General features: G+C 35.1%; 1 protein-coding gene across 1 annotated transcript in view; it reads right to left on the reverse strand.

The window, feature by feature from the left end:
* The window catches only part of LOC129262032 (uncharacterized), a 55,164-nt gene that overhangs the window by 19,316 nt on the left and 13,656 nt on the right, over positions 1–22,192 (reverse strand). Inside the window, exons 2-7 of the mRNA XM_054900068.2 lie at positions 7,920–8,012; positions 6,964–7,036; positions 6,229–6,278; positions 2,186–2,299; positions 1,975–2,046; positions 1,456–1,552 (exon numbers count right to left, since the gene is read on the reverse strand). Of these exons, the coding sequence (XP_054756043.1) occupies positions 1,456–1,552; positions 1,975–2,046; positions 2,186–2,299; positions 6,229–6,278; positions 6,964–7,036; positions 7,920–7,979 (466 nt within the window). The 5' untranslated portion in view covers positions 7,980–8,012. The remainder of the gene's footprint in view (positions 1–1,455; positions 1,553–1,974; positions 2,047–2,185; positions 2,300–6,228; positions 6,279–6,963; positions 7,037–7,919; positions 8,013–22,192) is intronic.

Genomic DNA, 22,192 nt, shown 5'->3' on the forward strand with positions numbered 1-22,192 from the left:
ATCTGATGGCATTGAGCAATTCCAGAAGAGGGCATTGCGTATCTTGCCATACAATGAACTTCTACATGCTATGAATGTGTCATCTCTTAAAGACAGGAGAAGTGAACTTGTCAAGGGATTTGCACGCTCATTGCTAAAATCCATTGTCACTCGTTCTGTTAGATAAAATTTCTATCTCATTATTTTCACAAAATTACGAAACTCTGGGAATTATTTTTCTATATAAAAATATAGTAACACCTGGTACGCTTTTTTAATTTACGATAAAACCTTTTTTGAAGCAAAAAATTGAGGTAAATTAAAATTAGATATAAAAGATTGTAAACAATCAGCAAGGCGAGTAATCTAGCTCTGTGTTTGTGATTGTTTGTTTACAATCGCATGCAGAATGAGTGACAATCTATCCCAGCCACGTAAAGTTCATCGTCGGTGCATATCGTCTGCTGCTATTCGTTGAGTTGATTTGCTTTCATGTTCGGATATATTCACTAGTTTGTAAGTACAGTTATATCATTATTTTCCTTCTCATTATTTTTTTGATAGAGAGAAGAGACTCTGTCTGGATGTGGTCATGCTGGAATTCATTTTCATGGATTTGACCCGCGGTGCAGCCAGCAGCTGCATGAGTTGGTAGCGAATCCACATGCAAGTTGAATTGTCCAACTCATCATCACCGGCGTAATTCCCCTAATTTACCTCCATCTACGTCACTTTGTTGTTCTAGAGCAAGAAACTTCATCATCATTCTCTTCATCTTCAAAATCATCCATTTGAAAATCCAAATCTAGATAAACTTCTGGGTTTTCCTTCATTTCGTGATCGAAGTATTCAGTGACAGTGTGGAGAAAACGTACACTCGCAACAGGTTTTGCATGCAAGTGGAGCTTGACGTGGGAGAGCCAATCACGTCTCTCGTACACTCATGCACGTCATCAAAAACCCCCAATTTCGCGGATGTAATTCTGCGTGTTTGAAGCATTCAGAGAGAGAACTTTAAACTATCAATTAACTGAGTTCCATCGGTCTCCATGATAAATGATTTACACCATCGTATTCTTATTTTCTCCTTTAATTTGATATATAATTCTCAATTTTTAGGATTTGCAATATATTTCTACTTTAACAGGAGGTCAAGAGTATATGATTGTGTACACTTTTTTGTTCAGTATAACCAGACAAACAATTTGATGTGTCACTCGACAGAATTGGGGCAATTTTAAAAATTGACCCCTACTGACACCTACATGTAACATGGTCAAGATGACCATTAGAAATTTGTCACCAAGTTAAAACTTGTTCCTTGTGATGTCACAAATCACATAAAAGTGAAAAATCAGACTTAGCCAATTTGTTGAAGTAGCCGGTAAATCATGACATATGCTGCCTGACTAATATGTAACTCACAAGAAATAAACCATAGTTTAAAAATTCAGGAATCTTCTGATATTGACTTACTTTTAGCCTTTTCAACATAGTGCTGAAAAAGTTGTTGACATACAGTCACAATATGAACAGTAATACGACGCTGAAGCTCCTTGTTCTCCTCAACAGTCTGAAAAACGGAAGAAAAACAAATCTACAAGGAATTTGGGCTAAATAATTATAATTTAATTTCTTTGATTATTACTTTTCATTTAAATCTAATTACATGTAAATCACAGCAGAAAAGATTAATCAATATAGATAATAAATCCCAGAATGTTCTCGATATACAAATAATTTGTTAAATCACTACAAGGCAAACTTAGTCATCTTGATGGTGTTGATGGTGATGGTAGTGATGATCATGGTCAAGATGATGATGATAATGATGATGGTGGTGGTGGTGGCATTGATGAAGATAATGATGAAGAGGTGGCGGCATTGCTATTAATGATGATTACTACAGTACTCATAATGATGATGATAATGATTATGATGTTGATGATCACAATGATAATGGAAGAAGGAAGTAATCTAATATCTTAATCTTACCAAGAAAGGATCATCAACTTGTCTTCTGATGTCTGGCCAGATGGAGTTTACCTCTCCTATTATTACACCAGCCTGGTGAGTGAGAGGGAAAGAGAGAAAAAGAAAGAAGTTTTAAACTATCCTGAGTCAAAATTGAAAATGTTATCGCTCTACATTTTTTTTTTTTGGGGGGGGGTGCTACCCATATCAGGGTACAGATTAAATGACTTACAAGCATTTGTTGCTCCTCCACTGTTAGATCTGGACATTCTGAATGTGCAGCAATCCTACGTCTGATCAATTTAGCCAGCTCAGAAAACGTAATGGGTGGTGATTTGATGCTGTCCTGTTATAACGTGAAAGGCAATGCAGACATTTAAGAATCACAGAGATATAGTGCAACAAAGCTCAGCTAAAAAAAAGAAAAAAGGCAAAAAAAGATGTGTGTACAAAGTTATTTAGGATATATCATTTTCAAACGTGAGTGACACGACAATCGGAGAGGGTTAAGGGCTCATATCTTAAAACTTAAAGGTTATGAATCAATCATGACTACTATATTATATACAATGTAGGACTGGCATGGGCCACTAACAGTTTGATTCGAATTCTACAATTTGTTTAGTAGATATGATTGAAAAATGATGCGTGAGTGACACGACAAATTTTGGACATGGGTTTCGGACCATTATCACTTATGATTGGATTCGTGCCCAAGTAGCTCTCCAGGAGTACTGTGAGTACCCATACATGTACGTAAATAGTGTACCTATCTAGCACATATAGTCAGAATCAATCAAACCTTATCTATGGAAAATGGTGCCCTCCTATATACCGTGAGTGACACGACATCCAAAACGTGAGTGACACGACAAGTGCAAAAATACAACATTTATCACAACAACGAAAGTATTTTTGGCATGATGTACAAGAGTGAAATCCCATCAACCAAAAAACAAGCTTAATTACATAACAACTGCCTTCTTCAAGTTGATAATGTGTTATCCTAATGATTTATTCTTGGTTTATGATCATATTTGCCCATCAACTCACATTCCCTATACCATACCGCATTATGGTCACACTCGGGCTTCTACCACACTCCTCTTTGGAGGAGGAGGCACTTGAAGGAGGTGTTATGTGGTCTTGGCATTGACATCAACTCAAACATTCTTTTTGTGGCCTGTTTTCATTCAAAACTTTAACTCTTTCTCCCTATCTATAAATGACAGTTTACGGGTTTACAATTCAGCATCCACAACTGATGGAATAATTTTTCCTTGTAAGAAACGTATTCTCAATAGTAACTCGCATCATCTGGCATGGTCTGGTAGCCAATGATGTCATGTATCATTGTATGACTCCTTTTTCTTTAAATATTGGATTACAATATTATCCTCCTTAAATATTTTAGGCATTGTCCAAATAGGACATGGCAGCTTCAATGTCTTTTTTTGTACACTGTACCAAACCACAGTTACTTGGCTGCACACTTCAGATGGACTATTAGCAAATCCTTGAGAGACTATAATAGGGATCAAGTTCAACTCATCAAGCATTGGTTTTCTCCTGAACACTGCTTGTATGTGGACCCCTCCAAAGGCACTGGACCAAAATTCAGAGCTATGATTTTCAGCAGGAATCTTGCAAGCTGCTTTTCATTGCTACATGTAATTATCATTATATTTGATAATAAACCAAACCACGGGTAATACATGGAAAGCCACGAGGTGAAAGACGCCCAGTCAGTACCTGATTCTTGCAAAAAGCCACAGCACAGTCTGTTGGTATTACCTACAACTACAAGTCATTAGCCTTTCCTTTGATGAGCCCTTGGATGTTACACTGAAATTCAATTCAGCATCCCAAACCATCAAATACCTCCATATGGCATAGCTTTTTCCCCCACAAGGTCCAGCTCAATTCTAACCAGGGTACCCCCCAAGAAAAATTGATCTTCATGAAAACATGGCAACTCACCAAAGTTGCTCAAATGCAAATTCGGTCTTGGTTGGGACTTGTTGGGACCTACATATACAGTACATAATTTACTCTATCAATTTGTTATGTGTAATGCAAATCTGCTCTGAACCCACATCGGCCCGCTCACGGTAGTTTGCTGTGCAGACCCTAGTTCATCACTAGTGGTACTAATGGTGGCCGAACAAAGAATGATTTTGAACCAGGCATGTAGCTACTTCAAGCAATATCCAAAATGCTCTTTTAAATCTCAGAATATTCTCACCTGAGATGTTCTTACAAAAAAATTGTTTATTTCATGTCCTCCAATACAAGCTTTGTGGCAAAAAAGGTTAAATTTAATTGATAAGAAGGGAAAGAGTTTTTTCTGATTTTGAAAGAATGTTTGGTGTTCACGGAGATCTCTTCATACACTTTTCTACCATTAGAATATTTTATCTATTTCTGCAAATTTCAAAATAAGATCCCTGACCTTGCTAGCTTTAAACCTTTCTTAATTAGTAAGACAAAGAAATAACATTCCTAAAAAGATAGGTGAACGTTCTGCTCATTTCTGTAAATGGAGACAGAGAATGTTCAAGTCATACCTAACTAACTTGAACCATCACCAAATATTTATGCGTCTGTAAATATGTTCATTACTATGTATAGTGGTTTTTCTCTTGATATATTCATAATTTTGTGTTGATTATGTTAGTATATTCATTTATCTCAGTACATTATTAAAATATGAATTAGGATCTGAGTCTTCACATGAATGGAAAGATGTCAGGATTTTTGAAACTGAGGAAACCATGGAGAGGAAAGAAAATAGATGAACTAAACGTCAAATTCAATATTTCCAATGATGGGGGTGAAGTTGGGAAAATGGAAAAAAAATATTAGCCTTACATAGGCCTAAATGATGTCAGGAACAACATTTTGACTCCATCCCTGAATTTATATCATAAAATGCTTTGAAAATTATTTGATGTCCTTTTTATACACAATATGAGACCGTGAGTGACACGACATTTCGTGAGTGACACGACATTGTGAGTGACACGACACAACTTTAACAGTTAATTTTAGCTTAACCTTAACACATTGGACCAAGTAACTTTATATACAATAAGGTATGGGAAAACTGTATTTGCTCCTGTACTGGGATAAATTAATTTTCAGAATACACAGCTCTAGAAAACTTTTTGTCTTTAAAACGTGAGTGACACGACAACCAGTTTTGAAAACATTAAAGATCTACTTTTTTCAAAAAAAAGCACTTCAGATAATATTTTGTTTGTTATTAAGGAGTTAGATACAATACAGAGCTTGTATCTTGCTAACAATTATGCCTCTAATACAAATGTTATATTGTGATAGGCAATATGTGAATTTTAATGCAAAAATCAGCATTTTGTAACATTAAATTTCCCTTGCACTAAATTCACTGTATTTCAAGACACAATGAATAATTTTATGTAACTGAAATGGAAAAACATACTTTGAGATGTCTAGTTTCAAAAACCATTGAAGCCTACTGATTTCTAGCAAGTTTCAATTTTCACCCCCATGTCCACTTATGTTTGAAAATGACCATATGGGTACCGGGTATGTGTCTTTTATTTTTCATGCTACCAATGCAACAAAATCCTGGGGCAGTATTCTGAACATTGTCTTTTCTCAGAGATATGACAGAATCAGTATTCTGGTGGATGTCATAACTGTTGTCATAACAAATGGAGCGCCTCTGGCAGTCTCGCCTGCATTATTTATGCAATTCAATATAGCAGCAGTGCTGACTTCAACAAAGACTACAGAATATTCATTCACAAAAAACACCATCCATATGATAATAAAGACTATGTTCGTTAACCCTAAATGATATTTGACCTTGATCATGTGACCTAAGACTTGTGCAAGACAATCAGTGATACTTGATTACCCTTATGCCCACATTTCATGAACTAGATCCATAAACTTTCAAAGTTTAATATGATGGCAAAAATATTTAAGTATGTCATACAAACACAAAATTATGAAAAATGAAAATATGACAATTTTGTTCTTTTTGTTTCATACTTTCCAACTGTACATTCCACACTAAGTATGAGATGATCACAAATTTAATGCCTTTGCTTCGTCTGATTTAGAACACTCTTTAATTTGAACCCCAGTAAATATTTCACACAAATGAAAATAAATATATGGCATACTAATTTCAAATCACAGTTTATGTTTGATCAACCACAAATTACAGGACAATTTAATGAATATTCACAATTTAAAATGTTGAATTTCATGATTTCCACTTACATCAATTGGTGTGACAGGCCTTTCAACCTTGAGGTCAACTTTCTCTGCAGCTGTTTAACAAAATAATATCAAGTAACAAAATATCATCAAGTAAAAAAAAAAGTACAAAATACACTACCCTGTAGGCCTAATGTAAAATCAATATTTTCAAATGAGAGAAAACTTATCATGTTTTTTTTTTTCTTATCTAGGTAATGCAAAACTCTATCAAATTCCAATTTAAAGCACAACTAAAATTTGTGAGCTTTCAAATTATTTTCATGAAATTTTGAAGAAAAAGCCATAGAAAAATCCTCCACTGCAAATAATTGTACCTTTAAAATACCAACATACTTATTTTCCTTTATGAACAGTTACAATGGTCAGAGTGATATTTGTGTGAAGAGTCCCATAAAATGATATCTATGTGCAATGCATGTGACTTGCAGCAGAATAATTTTGGTGGTTTCAATGACTTACTGCAAATACCACTTCTTACATGTAAGTGCATTACCAATCACTTTGGCATAGTTTCTCTTCCAATTCAAACTCAGAACTAATACTACACTTTATATCTTTAAGCATACATTTTAAAGAATGTCAAATTTTTAAAGTATTAAGAAATTTCAATACCTTAATTTTACATAGTTAATATGATCAAAAGACATGAAATTGAAGGTTTAAATAATATTTGCCAAAACATATCACCAATCTTTTCTATATTCTTTTACAAATTAAGAATACAAGAAAGGTTACCTTCTTCATCAAACTTGGGGGCAAATAAGGTGAGAGGCCCAAGAATTTCTTCATATCGCTTCTGAAGATCCCGCTGAAATATTAAAAGGTAAATCCATACACCAATCTAACATTGTTTACAAAAGCCTAACTGCTGCATATTAGAATAATAAAAAAAGATATGTAACATGATACAATATAAAATGTGATCACTTTCTTCATCAATTCATTCAATATTCAAAATCAAACAAAGGAACATAGGTGAATACATAATAAAAAGGAAATAAGCCCAGGTCATGAACTAATAAATTACATGCAGGGCAACAACTTAGGTAAATTACAGAAGAAAAAGAATCACAATATAAACAACATTTACAAAAGCAATGATAACAAAATATAGAAGATCAAGTTTTCAGCATTAAAAAATATGAGGGGTTACGTATTTCAAATTCCTTACGAAAATGGAGCAATGTAGAAAAAAAATGAGTTTCATAAAAATTACTGACAACAATAAAGGGAATCTTTCTGTTTCTCATTTCCTGCCATATTTGTGGATATACAAATAATTGATATAAGAGGACACAAAACAATAATTAAGAAAAAGTTATGATAGATGATAAAAGCAAAATTTAAGGCAGCAATATCAATCAAACTTCTCTCCTGCAATATCCTGAATTTTCTGGTATCCAAGGAGTATTTTATAAACTATACCTAATTAATGTAACCATCATATACATGTAGGGAGCTCAGAATAGCAACTGTACTTACAATATTATATTAACCCATGGAATACACAAGAAATGAAAAAAAAATCATGTTTACTTTGGTACGTGGATAACTGAACCTTCCTTCATCTAAAATCAAAATATTCTTTATCCAAACGAAAATCACAGATGAAGCCCTGAATGATTTCAAATGAGCTTGGAAATCCTAAGAAAATTCCTAATGAGCTATTAAAGATTAAGAATAAAACTTACAGATCCAAAGGCGATCTTCTCAATAGGATAGATGCTTTGCTTGGCAATGTTAGAGGCCATGTTGACATTCACATCAGACTTTGGGATCAAGTACTGCACATCATAAAAAGACAAGAATGGTTATGACATACTGTTGGTTTGAAGCACACGTACAATGTGGAAACTGCAACTCAAACTAAAAAAAAAATAATAATTCTAATAATAAACAGATGTGATGTGCTGAATTTGTCAAACGCTTAGCATTATAAAGTCAAATGTAACTTCTTGTAAACAAATTTTCGGCATTACTCCTATGTGTTTAAGATCGCATGCTCGATCTGTAATGAAAATCATAAGTCAGATAAAATTCGAACCAGTGGGATTGGAACCTGCCATCTACATGTACTGCTTTCCGGACAGCGACTCAACCACCAGGCTATTCTGGTTCATATTAATGAGTCAGAAAGAAGAGTATCAAGGGTATTTCAATTCAGATAAAAATGCCTGAAAATGTTGGTAAAAACTTAACTTTTGTGTCAATGATCACGCCTAAATCTGTACTTGTTTCAACTTGTGATAGATTATTTGTGGCATTACCATGTGTCCTTGTGTAGCCATTATATTCATCATTCTTTTTTCCAATTGTAAGTACACAACATTTATCTAGGTGGATCTTTAACAGCCACTTGTCAGACCAGGAAACAAGACGATCTAAGTCTGCCTGTAATAACTCATTGTGAAGTGTATAGTTAATGAATCTTAATGTTCCCTTTGACAAATCGTGTCCCATGGGGTTCCAAATTTGCAATTTTGGCTGCCATCTTGGATTTTTCATGAAAATCAATTATTTTCATATTTTTTGCACAGACAATGGGGGAAAATCGTTAATTAATACGCTTTTTACTATAGTTTAGATAGTAGAAATTGATTGAAATAGTTTTCTGGACAGTCCACTTAATAATTTTTTTTTTAGCAAGAATTTACGCAAAAATTTTCATGTTTTTTGTCAAAAATTTGCATGTGCATTTATCATAAACATCAACAACTAATGAAAAACATCAGCATTCAACACGAAAGAGGATATTTTAACGAGAATATTGATATGCTTCATGACAGTATTTAATGTCTTAATTTGCTTACATGTAACACACCGACAAGTAATTTTCTTACCATACTGTACGAGATGGATAGAGAAAAGTAGAAACAGTGATTTTCCGCGATCGCGGAAAACGGACGGAATTCACGGAAAGGGCCTTTTGAAACGGAAAGTGGCATTTCAAATGGAAAATCACGGAAAACGTATTTTCCCTCAAAATACACAGAATAGCAACAGAAATTACTCCAAAATCACAACAAAATGAGAATATCAAATGGCCACAAAACCCCAGAAAACACGATCTCACTTCGCTACTATCATGACAATTCACACATCGTGACTACACTCGACATCAGCACACGTACTCGATTGTACCCCGCACCCGTACCCTAGTCTGCTATGCAGACTCTGAATGGCTCGTGAAGTGGGATCTGCAGCTGGTTTGCGAAGCAAACCAGCCTGAAAGGGCGAGCGAAGCGAGCCATTCCAGGTCTGCAGGCTCTAGTAGACCTAGTCTGCTATGCAGACTCCTTGAATCAGCTGTGATACACACACTGCAGATGTGGGTCTACAGTTGTAGACTACCCGTACCCGGCCGGCCGGGTTGGGCTTCACATGCACACATATCGTTCACTACACGGTCGTGTGTTGCTGCCCTCTACGTTTGAAGATGTAACAGCACGATATCGTGGTCTTAAAATCCAAGATGGCGGATTGGCAAAAGCCGTTGACTGAAAACCCAAAAATTATCGATGAAATATCATTTCACCGTGAAATAATGCTAATAATGTGAAAGGTGAGGATGTATGCATGCTAAATGGGGTTCGAAAAATATTTTATGCACCCGCATAGATCCGATTAGAACGGATTCTATTGTGTTGTTGGTACAGTAGCAGATACAAATTTTGACCAGTGCGAGTGCAGTGTACGGTACGTGTTGTGATTTTGCTATTCAATGTGTAAACGGAATTGTCACTTTTCCGTGTGTACAAAGTCTATGGAGAAACGGAATTTCCGTTTTCTGACATGCTGAAACGGAATTTGAGATTTTCTGAAACGGAAAAGACAATTTTTTTAAACGGAAAATCAGTCCCTAGAAAAGCAACATTCATTTGTCCCATCTATCACAAATATGTCCAATCATTATGTCCCATCAGTCACAATGAAAAGTGTGTACATTCTTAATATAATTTTTCATTGTTCATCTCTGTACTAAATATTAATGATTGTAATTGTTTATTGATTTTTGTACTTATTTGATTACAGTTCTTAAAGCCTGCTGGCTAGTTAAGAAGCTTATTTTGGTTAATGTTCCCTTTATTTATGTGAAGTGCATGAAAAGATGTTTCTGCCTATTGGATTTATTTCTGACACAATGGAATGTATTATTAAAGGTGTCATCTTATTAGGGAATATTTCTTCATGCTGAAATTCAGTTTTACTTAAAAAGTCATTGAGGTGAAATGTAAATTCCGTGAAATAAGATAGAGTCCTATCAGTCACATTCACTAGTCCCACAAGTCACACACGATTGCAAACAACCGTAAGTAACGGTGTATTAACCGCACCTTTTTCTCGGCGGGACAGAATCAAAAGTCGGGGGTGCGGTTTATACACGGTGACAGGTCTGAGCCAAGCCAATCTCAGCCCGATACCACTACCAGTTTTCAACTCGCGTCGGGTGGCCGAGCATAGCCGCTTGGGGCAATCCCGTTTAGAGGGGTATGAGCCGCGGGTATAAAAGGGAAGCAATTATGACTACCGGTATCTGCCGTAAATGTCCCTCAAAGTTATATCACGGTAACAAACGCACCTACCTTCATGAAACTGACTTTTTTTAATGGTGTGACTCTGTCTTTGTTGTCATTTTTTAGTCATCGCGGCAAAGTTCAGACGCCAATCGATCGCACAGCGCGGTGCAGCTAGCCGAATAAGACATGCATGTGTAATGTTTATCGCAACGTCAACGTAAGCTGGCGCTTTACCTTTCCGTGGAAGTTATTTTGTTTGACAAATTATTGGTATTATTTGACAATTAATTTCTTTCATTTGCCTTTCCTTCATTTCTCTCTATCATCCATCATCTCAAAATCAATCTTCAATCCCCATCTTCACTCCTTCCGACTTTTTATTTTTAATTATTATTCACTTTATTCCCGCCCAGAGCTCCCATTGAAAATACGGTATACCGGTACTAGCATTTTTTTTTCCTATTTTGCTGTCTGTAAGATACCGCCACACACGTACTGAGAACTACCGGTAGTGGTTCAAAGCAGACAAGAAAAACACCTGAACAAAATCGCAAATTTCTCGTATCTTGAACCTTCCCGTATTCCCTTGTCTAAAATTCATGTCAAGACATTGAATGCTAGACAGAATTCTGAAAGCAAAAGTGGGGCTGTGATGCAGGAAATATGATATGAACGATCTTCTCGTATGGGTGAGCCCCCATGTTGATGCTGGTATCGGTACTTGCAATGAACACCGGTACCATATGTGTGTGTGTGAGGTGACTCGGAGTGTGGAAGTGGCCAATAATATCGGCAACTTGCAGATAAGTGATGAAGCGCTGATTTCCCATCATTTTTTACCAGTAATTCTTCGATATTTTTTGGTTCTTGACTCTTTCTTAAATACGCATATTAGAGATAGAAAGTAAGTTTGATTAAATTTTTTTTTAATGATTTTTTTTTTTTTTTTAATGATTTTTTTTTTTTTTTTTTTTCCATCCGAAAATGGGGGGTGCGGTTAATACACGGGTGCGGTTAATACACCGTTACTTACGGTACTGAAACAAATGAAATGAATCAAGTCCAATTCAAGTACTGTTAGTGAGCCCTATCACTGGTTAATCTTCAAGCCCAAATCTAAAAACTTTATCATAAAACAAACTGAGATAGTTATGGCAACTTGAACAAAAGAGCTCAATTTGTGTGGTCCATCGACGTCCCATCAGTCACAGTGACATTTCTGAAGATTTAGCACCCTATGCAACCAAGCTGAAAGCATACATTTTTGTATATGGTAAGTTTCAGCATTCCTCTTATAGTTTAATAAAGTAAATCCATATTTGTGCAGCTACTATTCCAGATATGCACTTCAGTTAAATGGAAAAAAGTATCAAATGTCCCATAAGTCTCAATGGAACCGACCTCTTTTAAGTTCCTATATTTTCATACCCATTGCTGACACATATTTCAACTACGGCTTCGATGAAATCCTAGCATAATCAACCCATTCATACGTAAGATCAGCTGATTCCCATTGACCAAGATTACATAAACGAAGAATTTGGTCTTACGTGGGGGGGGGATCGGGATGTGAAAGGTATTTTGAAACTCTATTAGCGACGTTATTATATTGCCCAATTTCATTTTTTAAAACCTCATGTCAAAGTGGAACATTCCAAGTTTATGTCCTTGACAATGAAAAAAATCCCCAGGGCAGGCAATTGGAGTATGGAAGACCAGAACGATGTCTATCGTTGATAGGTTGATTAGTACTTAGATTTCTAAATGTCTCAAGGAACTTTCGTCAATTTCGCTTGTGATTGCACAATCCTGATTTCTCACATTTCATACCCAGCAATTTTCATGATGATCTGATAACTTGATCACTCTGCTATTGGAGATAAAAACCAGTTGCGACCACACAGAAGCGTTTTTAGCGTAACAGAACGCTAACAGTAGGGCCAGTCACACCTTTCACGGGTGACCACCGCCTTGACGCATTGTTTTCACTAACAGAGCGCAGTGTTAGCGAAATGTTATGCTAACAGCGTTTCTGTGCGGCCGATACAGGTATGCCGATTTCACTTTCTCAGTAACCGAGTCAGCACATTCTCTCGTATGAACCTGTGTGTTATAGTGAATGACTTCCGGGAAAAAATGGCGACCCGCATTGGCTCGCGGAAGTGTCCATTTTATGCGAGGACATGTTTCCAAAATCCATTAACATTGCGAAATTGCCGAAAAATTCACTTTTTTAGACCCCTTATTTCTTAATTATCAGTCAGACGGCAGGTCCAAAGAAAGTGGCTTCTTTCATCCAAGTGATATTTATGACTTGAGATGTTTTGCATATTTAATGAGCTTGATGCGGACCAAAACACCTCTTTTCATTCGGTCATTGCTGCTCTAATTGTGCATCAAATTTCATGATTTTGGTATCATTGTAAAGAAGAAGAAACATTCTTTCAGGTCATGTGTTTGAATTTATTCAAAGATTTGTATTATAGGTTAAAACTTTGATCTAAAATATGCTACAAAATAATTATTTTCCCCTGAAAAAAGCTGCTATTTTCACACTTTTTTTTGTTTGAGCCCAAATGATTTTTAGATCATGATAAAGCTGAATATGTATGCTTTAAAATGGTATAGGTTTCAAAATAAGAATTGGTTTAATCGGGTCAAGATCACACTTTTCATTGGCCAAGTACATAAAGTAGCTTGAAAACAAGAATACTGCACTCTGATTGGTCAAAGAGACCGCACACTGGCAAATTCCAACGGTTCCAGTGCCTGGGTTCATGGGAAGATCACACTTCCCATGTGGTAACCTCCTCAAATTACCCGCGCCTGCTGTTCTGTGAACCTTATCCAGCCAATCAGAACTCTGGATTTCATGCAAGTACAAAATTTCAAAAATCTCGTCTTGTACCTTGGTGGGAAAAGTGTGATCTTGACCCGATTAAAAGGTGCCGCATATCAAGAGTGGCATTGTGAGAAAGTACAGAAGTTCAGCTTCATGGTGATGTATATATCATTGAGGCTCAAAATAAAAAGTTTTGCACAATTTGCAAAAGAAAACAGAGGAAGAAAATTCAGTTTTGAGGCACATTTTCAGGCCAGAAATTTACTTCTTTATCAATTTATTGTATACAAAATAAATGACCAATATGAAAGAATAACATTTACTCTATCTGATGGTGCAATAATATTTCATTTAACTTGAGTTTAAACAGGTAAATTCTTAGAGAAAAAAAATCTCAAGAATCATGAGATTTGGCAAGGAGGAGGATTCAGCCACGAGATGATTTGGATGAATCTGGCCTTTTTGCTCATTAGCATAGGGACCTGCGGTCTGACTGTTATGATGTCAAGGAAATGCGATTGTGACATTTTTAGTGCGAGATGCGGTCATTTAGATAAGAAAATTTCTTTTTTGTTCAAGATTTTGCCCATGTCATCGGATGATTTTGTTGTGTGATATAAAGATAGGGAGCTAGTGAATAGGTGGGGTGCATGTACTGTATTGAGTTTGTGGCTGTGTTCATAGGTATTTTGCAAAGTATCCTGAACGTTTTATTTTGTATACGACAATTACGAGCTGTATTTTCTTCGAGTTAATTCAATCGATTTTATTTTATTTTTATTTGAGGAAAAGTAGTTAACATTCCAACTTCCAAGGCTAACGGCAAGGGCGAGGCCGGGGGCATGTGTGAAGTACATTGCACTGTATGTTATAAATGATACCACGTACCCCAGCTCAATGATTTTTTTACTGCGCGTGCGCACTTACGTTAATCTGCCGATCCATTTATTGTATTTACACCCTAGTAGTGTGAAATGTTATTGAATTTTTTTAATGAAGTATTCACTAAAGACTGATATAAAAAAAGTTTTTAGTATGGATTGGAAGTTACATCAATATGAGATTAATATTAAATTTCCTAGTCTTAAGGAGTCTTAATCAATAATATTTTGTATTAAACATTGGCTTTTGCCATTTATTTTCCATTAAGTTATAACTTTAATTAGGCAATTTTCCCATTCGTTATGTACAAATGAATATTCATTTATTACCTAATTTGCATATTATTATATTTATGGTCCCAAGAACAACAGATATGAAGTAAACTTAAGAACTCTGCACCTCTGCGAAATTTGGTGATTATTTGCCTATCCCTGTTCAAGTTATATCATTTACGCATATTAATTAGGCAATTTTCCCATTCGTTATGTACAAATGAATATGTAATTACTACCTCATTTGCATATTATTGTATATATGCTCACAAGAGCAACATACATGAATCAAAATTACAAACACTACATCTCTGTGAAATTTTATGATTAATTGCCCATCCACTTTCAAATTAAGCCATTTTCGCCTTTTAATTAGCTGGACTTTATAAATAAAGACTGATATAAAAAAAGTTTTTAGTATGGATTGGAAGTTACATCAATATGAGATTAATATTAAATTTCCTAGTCTTAAGGAGTCTTAATCAATAATATTTTGTATTAAACATTGGCTTTTGCCATTTATTTTCCATTAAGTTATAACTTTAATTAGGCAATTTTCCCATTCGTTATGTACAAATGAATATTCATTCATTACCTAATTTGCATATTATTATATTTATGGTCCCAAGAACAACAGATATGAAGTAAACTTAAGAACTCTGCACCTCTGCGAAATTTGGTGATTATCTGCCTATCCCTGTTCAAGTTATATCATTTACGCATATTAATTAGGCAATTTTCCCATTCGTTATGTACAAATGAATATGTAATTACTACCTCATTTGCATATTATTGTATATATGCTCACAAGAGCAACATACATGAATCAAAATTACAAACACTACATCTCTGTGAAATTTTATGATTAATTGCCCATCCACTTTCAAATTAAGCCATTTTCGCATATTAATTAGCTGGACTTTTGCCAATTTCCTCTGGTTCCAAAGTTGAAAATTTGGGTTTTCCCCATATTTTGAACTCCGTTAATATGAAAACGAAAAGTAGTTCGGACCCAATTTTTCAGGTACTTGTTGGTGGTTAACATGTTAGGTGCCCCAAGGAAAAGCAACCTCTATACTTCATCAAGTTTTAAAATAGGTAGCTTTAAAAATGGCAAAAAACACATTTTTGCAATTTTGGCCACTTTTCGGCAGGAAATCTGCCTTTTTTCAAAATTTGAATTTGCCATATCTCGGCAACCCCTGGTCCAATTTTCATGATCTTGGTGTCATTTTATTCCTGTTTCAGAGCTTATTTCAGTTAAACTATTTAAAACTAGATTTACAACACTTCAATTTTTGGGGTGGCATCCCTAGTACTATTCATTCATTATACTCCATAAGTAGTAGGGTCTAATATAAACATTAATTTCACCACGGAGCTCCATGGTGAGATCTGGTAATTTATGTCCAACTTTTATTCGCATGCACTCACTTTTCTAACAGGGAAAAGGATGGGCATGGTGCCTAGAGTGACCAGTTCTAACGTAAGATTGGGCGGCGAAATCAAGGTGTTCGGAAAACACGGCGTTAGTGAGTGTTGTGCTATTTTCTTTTTGGTCAATGATCTTTAGAATTTTTGCCACAGTCTAGATTAGTGAAAGATAATTTGTTCCAATATCAAAATTGGCATAGTTTTTATCATTTATAAACAAAGTGCGTAGGTTTAGGTCCCCCCATCGTACTACGTACGTGTGGGACAACATTACCTCAAGCAATGTTCGTGCAGGCTCCACTCCACTTCACTACCGCTACACTACGCTCCACCTACCCGAACGTCGAGCCCGTGAACTCGCTCTGATATTCCGAGTGACAAAGGTGGGATTTTATGGTGGGGAAATATAAAATTAATGCAACATCACGATCTTTAAAAACAATTAAAACTAATATTCTTACTTTACACAAAGTTTCACTTCTTTTCCATGCTTCTATCAGTCTCAAAATTGGTGATTTAGAGCCAACATGGAGTTCATCACACGTGTAACTATAAATAATTCGCTGCCGATTTCAAAACATCGAATGCGCGAGGGTCCGAGCTCAGCGCCTCATGCATTGTTCACACAGAGCCGAGTTGAGTGTAAGAGATTGTGCGAGGTGTGGCAAGTTGATTTTTGGGGCTTCTCGTGGTAACTCTTCATTCAACTCTTGATAATTCTCTGTTACTGGCAGCAACTCGGCACAGCTCTTAACAACTCTTGGAAGCTCGACGCAACTCGAGTGATGTCGCAGTAAGCTCGTGCAATTTTTAAAAATTTCAAAATTTTGTCAAGCTCTCGAGAACTCTTGAAAAACTCGATCAAACTTGGAACAACTCGACGTAGACTCGCTAAACTCGTAAGAAACTCGTCATAAACTCTTTGCAACTCTTTAGAAATCGGGGAAATTTGCATAAATTACCATAAATTTCCATACACGAGTTCCCGCGATCCTAATACGACCAGCTGCGAGTTCTGCACGAGCTTGCTGAGTCACTTGGGAGCTAACCATGAGGTTTGCAAGAGTATAGCGAGTTATGAAGAGTGGATAATTTTGGTTTCTATCACATGGTCCCTGAACATCCTGTGTAAGGTCAAATGTCATTTAGGGTCAACGAACTTTGATAATGTTTGGTGTATTTGTAGAATTTTCATCATAACTTTAAAAGTTTATGGATCTAGTTCATGAAACTTGAACATAAGATCAACAATGTATCCCTTAACATCCTGTGCCCATTTCAGGCCACATGACCAAGATCAGATGTCATTTAAGGTCAAAGAACTTTGCCCGTGTTGGGGGTATTTGTCTAATTGGCATCATAATTTAGAAAGTTTATGGATCTAGTTCATGAAACATCTAGACATACATGTAAGGGTATTCAAGTATGAATGATTGTTTTGCACACGTCTTAGGTCACATGATCATGGTCATTTTGGGTCAATGAACATAGTATTTTCTTATGTTTTTTGTGAACATTTATTCAATAAGTGCTTTCAAAGTCAACACTGACTTCTATATCATGTATATGGGCATTTTCACGGTAACTTGACGTTACATGGCACAATTTTACACACCTTTCATTGTGTGTATCTCTAAAACAATAAATGATGGGAGTTTGCTTTTGATAGAGTTAATAAAGTGAACCTTGCTGTATACTCGGATACTAAGTTTTTTAATGTAACCACATTTGCTACGCATCAGCAAGCAAAAATGTGTCGGTAACTGACGTTACGCAAAAAGGACATGCAATTTCAGGGTGTTTCGTAAAATTGAAATATCTCATGTCCCTGAGTAGATAGAGTAATAATTTGAATATGTATATATTTCCTTCGTTACTAGGTTAAGATGTGTCAAAATATCAAATAATTTGTTTTTGTCTTTTGGGGGCTATGATAATTTTTCCTCGACCATGCTAACTGACGTTACACTTAATTTGCCATAGAGATAACATATGGAAGTCAACTATGTGGAATCATTGCTTTGTATCTTCTGTGCAGGGCTTCACATGAAAGGGAGCTTGATGTGGAAGTATACCTGAGTTTCTAGGAACATTTCAATGAAAAAAAAAATTATTTTCTTCATTCCTTTTCTTTGATTTGAACATTTTATTATTACTAGTCAGTAACTGACATTACACATTAACATTTACAAGTACTACATAATTTTCAAAGGCATAATTTTCTTGGTAGTTATATGTAAAGCTTTTTAAAATCATACAAGTTTCAAAATACTTCATATTTTAAATTATCAAAAGATAAGAAATGTACATGTATGTTTCATTTACTCGGGGGGTGGGGGGGGGGTCATAGCAGCTACATGTATTCCTATAGTAATTTAATATTGCATTGACTGTACACATGGATTTTTCTGATTATGGGCGATTCCATGATAGAAAAATCAACCATTTTCACAACATTTTTCAACCTGCTGTCCAAACGAACGAAGAACTTAAATTTGCTTTGTGGTAATATTAAAGAACTTCTGGGTAGACATGCAAAAATCTGACAACTAACAAAAATATACTAGTTGCGCGTCGTACGGGACATTTCTGCGTCCCGTACGACACACAACATTTTCACCTATAATTTACCCATAATCAATTATTTTTGTGTCGGTTACTAGTTTTTTACATGACTACCAACTATAGCTTTATCATTGACAAAAAAAGAATATTTTATTGCAAAAGCATTCGGCTAGGAAACTAAAAATTATTGTCAAAATGTCCCGACGACACGTATGGAATCGCTCTTATAAACCCATTTACATATATTCATTAGTTTTATATTGACTTTTTAAACGTTTTTTTTATCAAACCTCCCCCTCCCCTCAAAAAAGGCAAAATGAATAAGGGTCTCCTCCCCTAGGCTACCCCTCCCCTGAATCTCATGCAGCCATCCAGTTTTATTGATTTATATTCTGGTCAGTGCAAGCAATGCTTGTTCATATCTGTCGAATTTCAATTTTCTTCAGAGACAGTTTTAGTAGATCCATGCAACATTCATCAGAACTGTCAAATTTCAATTTTCATCTATACATTTTGTAAACCAAAAACAAAAAATGTATCACACATCTGCACTACTAACAGGTATAAAAACCAGGAATTTACTTTTAGCCCGGCAATACTCAAAAGAATCCTAGAAACTAAAAAAGGGGCCCTGGAAACCCCCATTCATTGCAATGTTTAAGGTCAAGTGCACCCCAGAAAAAATTTGATTTCAATCAATAGAGAAAAATCAAACAAGCATAATGCTGAAAATTTCATCAAAATCGGATGTAAAATAAGAAAGTTATGACATTTTAAAGTTTCGCTTATTTTTCACAAAACAGTTATATGCACAACTCAGTGACATGCAAATGAGAGTCGATGATGTCCATCACTCACTATTTCTTTTGTTTTTTATTGTTTGAATTATACAATATTTCAATTTTTAACAATTTGACATTAAGGACCAACTAACTGAGCCATAAGATGTTATAACAATGGTAATACCACATGTTTAGGGAGGAATAAAACTTTGTCTCACAGGACAATGAGGAGAAAATTAGAACAATTCATATTTCATATAATAAAATACAAAAGAAATAGTGAGTGATGTCATCAGTTCCCTCATTTGCATACCGACCAGGATGTGCATATAACTGTTTTGTGAAATTAAGCAAAACTTTAAAATGTCATAACTTTCTTATTTTACGTCCGATTTTGATGAAATTTTCGGTGTTATGCTTGTTGGATTTTTCTGTTATTATTCAAATCAACTTTATGCTGGGGTGGACTTGTCCTTTAAGCTTATCAAATGTTGCAGATTTAGGCAATAGGTTGGGAAAACTACCCCCTCCCCTCGAAACCCCCCCCCCCCAAAAAAAAAGTACATGTACATACATGTATGCAAACAATTTCACAGTAATTTTTTTTGCACGATTGGAATGCAACTTCATGAATTTTATATAGTATTCCTTGTGAACTATACTTTTTAAAAGTCAATAGCAAGCTCCTTCTGGTGTGATTTAACTAATACTTCAATAACAAGTATACAATAATTCTTCACCATAAAATTGACCGCATTTGCATTTCACTATTGGTGACCGTTTTATCATGGTAACTGACATTACATCTCGGTAACTGACATTACATTTTCCACTTGGTAACTGACGTTACAAATATTTAATGGTACCCTATGGCTTGATTGTTAATTGATTATCTTTAATTTTGGTGTAGAAGGGAGGGTGTTACCTAAAAAGGAAATCTACCAAGTTTCATATAATATATACTCTTTTCTGGGAAATGAGAAAAAAAAGTTCATGTTTTTGGTAACTGACGTTACATACCATATCACCTTCTTCATCAATATTTTTTAATCAGATAAATGAATTACTGGTGTTTCTTTCTATGGGATTTTACAAAGTGTTATAATAGCAAGCTAAATCACAGGGGAAAACATCATGATCAAACATGTTCTTTAAAAATCTGTCAAAACAAAATATGTATCAATATACCATTTTCAACACTAATTTGTATCCATACTTTGGCGGCCATTTTGAAATATAAAATGGCTGCCAGAGTCGAAAAATGCTGCCAGAGTCGGAAAAAAAAATTGTCCCAGAAACTTCAGGTCTTGTATTATCAAAAAACATAAAGCATTTGACATGAATATCAATTTGATTTTTTTGCCTCTGTGTCCATCTGTGGTGAAAATGCCCATATCGAATCGCGTAATGCAGGCAAGACTGCCAGAGGCGTATGTTTTTTTGTTTTTTTTAGCTGAAGAAAGTTTGAAATTATTTCCAACCTTATTCAAATGGCTGTACTTCTTCATAATTGTTTGATTGTTTAAATATTGCACTTATCCAAATATTTTCCCTAGTGCTTTACAACAATAAAAAGTGAAAGGAAAATTATTCATATAAATATGAAAATTATATGAAAGGAAATCTTGCAATCCATATATAATCTTCGAGAAGGAATTTCCTTGTGAGTGTTTCAACTCGAGATCTTCAGGTATAAAATAAAAGTGTACATAACAACTCAACTATGGTGAATATCATGACATTGGTTTTGATTTCAGGTATATCATTGATCATATAGCAAACGGCAGTTCATCTTTTTTTTAAAGTTACCTTGGATTGTATTGTTCTTTGTAGAATTCTGTATGCAATTGTTTACTTCAATGATGGCCTTGGTTTCTATTATTAATTGTTCCAAACTTAGACACAGACTTGTCAAGCTTTAAAATATAAGAGCACACTTTTTTTATTCAAAAGGATTGACCAATATAAAAGAGTAAGATTTACTCTTTTTCTATGGTACAAAAATAATCAATTTTACTTGAGGATAAAGTGGTTTTAAAAAGTCTTTGAGAAAAAAGTTTCACAATTCACCAGATTCTGCAGGGAGATGAATTGAGCTACGAGAGTATTTGGATAAATCTTGCTTATTAGTCCAGGATAGGCCCCATAGCAAACGGACTAAACCTTGTTTTTTCATATATATATTTTATGATGGTTTCTTGTCAATTCGAGGGTGCTGATTACGAATCTGAATGATGCCACTCGTGTAACCTTTATCCTTTTCTGCACATAGCCTAGGCCTATGGCCGCCAAAATATGTAAATTACCCATGAAAATCATAAAATTGCCAGCACATTGGCTATAAAATCAATGTAATTGTGTTACAGGAGTGAAATAGTTATTAAAAGAGATTTTTGACTAAAATTTTATTTTCTTGATATTCAAAATGGCCGCCAATAATCTAAAATGTACAATATGAATGGAAAAACTAATTTTCAGGAAAGTGACCATTTAAATGCAAGTTATTGTGATCTATGAGTGCAGCAATAAATTAACAAGTGGAACGCCTCTGGCAGTCTCGCCTGCATTACGCAATTTAATATAGCAGCAGTGCTAACTTTGAAAACTACTATAAAACTAGAATTTAATTCGTCATGCGGACGAATTAGGTGGTCTGTCCTTATTCTCGCC

Source organism: Lytechinus pictus, chromosome 5, assembly GCF_037042905.1.
Source record: "Lytechinus pictus isolate F3 Inbred chromosome 5, Lp3.0, whole genome shotgun sequence".
Classification (NCBI taxonomy): Eukaryota; Metazoa; Echinodermata; class Echinoidea; order Temnopleuroida; family Toxopneustidae; genus Lytechinus; species Lytechinus pictus.